This window comes from Cryptomeria japonica, chromosome 10 (assembly GCF_030272615.1).
Source record: "Cryptomeria japonica chromosome 10, Sugi_1.0, whole genome shotgun sequence".
Taxonomy (NCBI): Eukaryota; Viridiplantae; Streptophyta; class Pinopsida; order Cupressales; family Cupressaceae; genus Cryptomeria; species Cryptomeria japonica.
The window spans coordinates 121,027,256-121,033,478 of NC_081414.1; the positions used below are offsets into that span (position 1 = coordinate 121,027,256).

Consider the following 6,223-nt stretch of genomic DNA (forward strand, 5'->3'; position numbering starts at 1 on the left):
CATCTTTCCTTGCTCTAGTAGCTGAGAACCTTCAAAGTTGTTTAGGAGATTGAAAAAGAAAGAAGTGATTTCCTTCAACTAAAACATTTATTCTGACAAAGAAAAATAGATCTTTTTCTACCAAGAGATTTTATCTACCCAAATTTTTCATGTTCTAGAGTAGAAGTCACACAACATTTTCACTCAACAATTTCTTCTCCAGTACCAGAAGTTCGGGCAGGATGATAGCTTCGAGTGCGAAGGTAGCGAAGATCTGCCTGCACACCGTTCTTTCTGAAAGAGCCAGGAAAATATCAGGGGCTATCCTCGTCGATCCTTCCAACAGAAGGTGCATCATTAGTTCTAAATCTTATCGGAATTTCCTTCCCTTGCGCTGCAGGAGATGAAATACTCCTCTGTGAAGCCGCCCTAACGAGATCAGAAAATTCATCATCATTTGTGAGGGTGGAAGTCACGGTGAAGCTCTTTGGCAGGACAATGGCGGGAACACCGAAACCCCCTCCTGCCAGGCCTTTGTAATTGGCCCTCCCTGCGCACTGAGACACGCTTCTCACATAAAAATCTAAGGCTTTCAAAAGGTATGGAATTGGGGAAAAAGCCTTAATTTTTATGTACGGTGATCTAAATCGGACCTTTTTCCCAAAAGCACTAGTGAATTCGCCATTATTGCCGCCTTCCATGAGCAATTATTTGTCCATCAAATAAATCTTCGAAAATCTGAAACATCTGATTTCAGATCATTTTACATGTTACTTTCTATATATCATTATTGATCTTCATCACCTTCTTGCACAATGTGTACTCTCTTCACAACCTCTTTTAATTTCTCTATGTCTACACATTCAAAATTACTATAGCTTACTTCTTTATATCTATAATAAATACAAATAAAAATCCTTCCATGACTCACCCTACCATTACATTCCCCTGCGATGAAATGCTAAACTCCTAAATCCCCTTCCATGGAATATTAAATTCCTAAAAGTAGAGTCATGTGTCTACTACTAAATGTTGCAATCTCATTCTATAAATTTTCTTCTTTTTCTTCTTCCACTTTTTCTATTCCTTTTTCTAACATCCTTACATTTTTCTCTCTAATACTTCTTAGATAACTTCATCTTTTCACTTAGAATAAGTTTATGGACACCTCCAATAAATGAGTTGAGAATAAATTGATCTCATCTTAAATTTCACTTTGTAACTCATTAAAATATTGTCACACCTCTTTTTCCAAATCTTCTCTAAATGATTTAACAAGACATTAAGTCTATAAAAATCTTTAGTGTAATCATTCATAGAAATTCCTCTTCCCAAAATACTAAGAAAATATCTAGATTATAATTTTCTAGTTTAAGAATTCACCCTTTAGTTCTAATACCATCTAATCCCACTTGCTGATCTTGATATTACTCTTTTCAACCACCTCTTTTTGTACATAGTCCCACCATAAGATCGCATGCCCCTTTAAGTGATTTCATACTTGAATCTTGTAGGGTCTTAAATATATTAAAACTCAAAATAAGTTTATCAATCATTGACCTTAGCCAACAATTATTTAGGATCCAAACCATTTTATCATTGAAGAAGATCATGCCTTGATTTACACTCTACTATTGATAATAACTTAGCAAATTTATCTTTTACATTGATTTTATCTTTTGAATGAGAGACATCCTTATTGTGTAGTTCCTAAACTAGTCTCCTAAACTAGTCTATCATCTATACTAATATCTTTAGCTTTGAAGGTTGTCAACATGTTCATTATTTTATATTCATCACTTTTTTCTCTTTAGTCTATTTATGTAATCTAAAATTTAAATATATAAATACTATCAAAAGCATGTAACATAAACAAAGTTTGAAGAAGTTTTGCCTATCTTATTATTATCAATGCTTTAACATAACAAGTTATTACCAATAACTGAACATAGAGTCTACTTTCTTGTACCTAATTAATCATAACAAGTTAAGGATTAATAATTATCACCACAATTTAAAATAATCACATTATATATTCCCATTACAAAAACTGAGAGATCAATGGAACTTACACCTCTAATCTATTTGCTTAAATTTCTCTCCTTTTCTATGGAACTTGTTGTCTTATTTATAAGAATGTATTGTGCAATTTTTATTTAGATTTTGTAATGATCAAATTGAAGTATTCTAGTTTGGTCCAATGATAAATATTTACTAAAAAATCCAAAGTCTTTGTGATATTTTACATCCTACTAATCAAGAAGGCTTGCATAGCAAATTTCATTTATGGTGCGACTTATGTAGTAAAACTCAATGTGGTTCTAGTACTGAAAATCCTTGGTAAAAATAACTTTGGAAATGTTTTCAAATGTTAGCATAAAGCCTTAATCTTAGTCTCAATTATCAAATAGTTCATCATTTAGAAGTTTTAAAGAAGGCACCTAAGTTGACCAATAACTAGTTTTGAGAATTCACATTACATCAACATATAATCAACTATCGTGATCTTTGATATCATGTAATGCTATAGAAATAATTTGTGTCAATTTAAATAATATTAATCTACGATTTTAAATACATGTGACAATGGTGATTGAAAAGAAAAATCCTTTTTAGTGGGAATCATCTTTAATGATGACAATCTTATGACTCAAAAATCCCTAAAAACTTGAAAAAAGAAGAAGAAGTTAAAGTAGAATATTGTTTTAGTAGTGCAAGATTGCTTTATCCTAAATATGTTGTTGCATCAATCATATTTATAGAAAAAATTATCCCCTTATGTATATTTGTAGAAAAATCTATTAATGCATATTCTAAAGCATTCCTTCATTTGCATATATTTTCTAGTTCTATAGTTGAATCTAGGTAGAATAATCATAACTTTTTTCTCATTTATGTTCCATGAGTCTAGCTCTACAAGGTTATTTTAAACTTATATTTGATTGTAGGGGATAATGTTACAAATGAGTCACAAAATATGTTGAAATATATTGACTAGCCATCAAACTAAATTAGTAGAAAGTCTACATGATAGCATAACATAGATGAGACCATGAAAATTACTATAAATATATGTGTGTGTATACATACATACATACATACACACATAAATATATAGATATACATATGTATATGTATATGTATATATGTGTATAGATTTATATAAATATATATATATATATATATATATATATATATATATATATATATGTATATATATATATATATATATATATATATATGTATACATATATATATATACATATATATATATATATATATATACATGTGCATGCATACATACATACATACATACATACATACATACATACATAAATAAGTGTATATATATGTATAGTAGCATCCCACTAAAGAGTCCAACTTCCAAATCACTACACTATTTTGTTATAACTCTTTAATCTACAAATAAGATATTATCTTAAAATTTATACATGAATCATCTTTACCATTAAGATAGGATTCCTTAATTGGATTTGTATTGAAACATTATACTTGAACACATGAGCACAATTTGGAATAATCATTTTAATTATTTTTACCTCTTTCATGTTTATTTTTAGCAAGATATCTTGTTATATTTGTAAATGTATAATTTTCATGTTTCCACCCAACCAAACTCCCAAATTTGTAAAGTTCATCTTCATAAATTATTGAATTCCAAATCTCCTAAATTATTAGATAACAATCCATATTGAGTAAAATTTCAAAATATCCCTTTCACCTCAAAGTTTAATTTTATTCAAAATAAGAGCACAATGCCAAAACTACTTACAATAATTGTTGAGTGCACAAAGACTCTTATGTCTCCAACAATAAAATAGTACTTAAAAACATTCAATAATATTAACATCAAAATTCAATTGCATGAACACTCAATTACCAAACTACATATACACTCAATTACCAAATTAGATCTACTCTATTAAATATTATATCATCTTCCTAAAGAATACTATGAGAAAGTTATAACCAATCTCCTTTCACACCATATTAAAAATATTAAAATCCAACACAATATGATCTTTTAGCCCATAATCTTCGATCCACACATTCTATTGATAAATAAGTATCCTATTTATCTTTTATAAAATTAAAACCCACACATTTTCAGTTGCATGGCATCTATTATTGCTAACATATAGAATACCTAGTATTTCCTATTTTAGATTATTATAAAACCCCACTATTTTATATACCACCTTCACATCCAACAAAATAAGAATGCTCTTGTATTAGAATTTTCGATAATAGTTGTCAATTTTTGGTTTTCCTCGCCACTAAAGGATAATACATTACTTATTATAGTCTCTTTATTCGAGTACAACCAATCGCTCTAGTCACACATTCAATCACATAAAGTATATCAGAGATTCTCAAACATGAGATGAATATTATGAATGTTATCTCAAAAAATAACACTTGCCCAAGATGTCATATACATAATCTTGTAAAATGTTATGAATGAAATCATGGAAGATAGCTCATAGAGCATTGGTAAGTTGTGCAAAAATTATTTAAACCAAACAGTATGATCACATAGTTGAATGTATTCCATGGAGTTATGAAAGTAATTTTACATTGATCAAGATGATTAACAATGATCTGATTATAGATAGAAAAACCATCCATGAAAGAAAGCAAATATGATGTTTTTTCTACTCCATAACCATATCCAATACTTAGAAAAAACTATCTTTATGAGAGGATTTTTTTTTAAATCATAAAAGTTAATGCATATTTGAATATGACCACCAAGTTTAGTGATAAAAATGGTAATAATGCTCTAAGGTTAATAATTTATGAGACACATTAAGCCATGTTTTCAAATCTTCTCTATCTCCACCTTAACAACTAAAGCTACCTTGGGATGTTTTCGTTTGGACTTTTCATTTAATAGGCTGGGCTTCTAGATAAAGCACTATGTTATGAACCATAACTATAAGATCAATGTTAGGCATATTCTCATACATCTAGAAAAATATATCTAGAAAGTTATGCAAAATTTCAAATTGGGAAGAATGATCTTCAAGAGAAAGAATTTGTCTACTTTTAATAACATTTTCAATATTGTTTTCTGGATCCATGGGGAAATTGATAACATCACCTACAAAAAGAACACTATTGTCTTGATAGGCATTTGAAAGTGATGTTAAATCATTAGACATCACAAATAACTTCTCAATGAATACAAGCTTAAATAATAAATGTATGATGATCATGATGATGGGAAGGCATATGAGCATATAACCCAAGAAAAGTTGCAAAAGGCTCATCCATAGAAATGTATTTAAGGGAATGTAGGAAAATCTATGTTAGCCATAATGAGTTTAAGGTTTAATAAAGGAAGAGAAGACACAAAGAATTGTGAGATTTTGCCAAGATCAAGGGCACAATTAAAACATAAAGAGAGACAAAAGTATGACAAGAACAAATTATATTCTAGTCAATATACAAATGATCAACTGGATTAACCAATACAATGAATATGGGCCTCCTTATATAGGAAAGGCCATATGGATATGTGAGCACACAATCATGACATGTGGCTCAATGAGAAACAAGGGTAGGTAAGAAAAAGTAGGGGTAGGTAGGAGAAATAATATAATATTGCACAAGAGGTGGATGACCCACTGAATGTGGAGTGTAACAACAAGATAAGACCACAAAAGGTGGAATTTCTCCTAGAAGCTATATCCCTATGTGCACACTTTCCGAAGTGTCTCATATCCAAACTATGATGAGATGAATTATCCTAAGTTAACTTAAAGTAAAGGGTAATAATTTCCATGATGAATAATTATTTACACCAACACCCTCGCTTAAGTGCAACTTAGAGGAATGAAGACTCAAGTCAACAATGCAAGATGGATCCCAGCTACTAGGCCATGATAGGTACCCATGTACAATATGAAAATGCAAGCAAACATATGCAATGCAATCTCTCACAAATAGAAAAAGGGAGAAAACCTAGTGGGAAAAAACTCCCCCCTAGAAGAGAGATGAATGTACAAAAAACTCTTAAAGAAGAAGGACAAAACCTTAAAGAGGAAAAAGTCCCCCACATAAGAGAGGAAGGAGAAGTCAGCTGACCCTCTGTAATGAGATATCCCGCACCCCCAAGAGAGCTCACAACTGCGAGAACTTATTCTCAGTGAAAGTTTTGGTGAATATGTTTGCAACCTACTCCACTACAGGACAATACTGCAAATCACTGACCTGCTCC

The 6,223-nt window shown here is 30.4% G+C and overlaps 1 protein-coding gene across 1 annotated transcript; it reads right to left on the minus strand.

Moving 5' to 3' along the window:
* Window positions 1-293: 293 nt before the first annotated feature.
* Window positions 294-680, minus strand: LOC131858804 (uncharacterized). The gene has a single exon (XM_059212254.1). The coding sequence runs from the start codon at window positions 678-680 to the stop codon at window positions 294-296; it is 387 nt and encodes a 128-aa protein (XP_059068237.1).
* Between the last annotated feature and the right edge of the window lie 5,543 nt (window positions 681-6,223).

Coding starts and splice junctions, on each gene's coding strand:
- LOC131858804 (XM_059212254.1), bottom strand. CDS start 680: ATGGAAGGCGGCAATAATGGCGAATTCACTAGTGCTTTTGGGAAAAAG.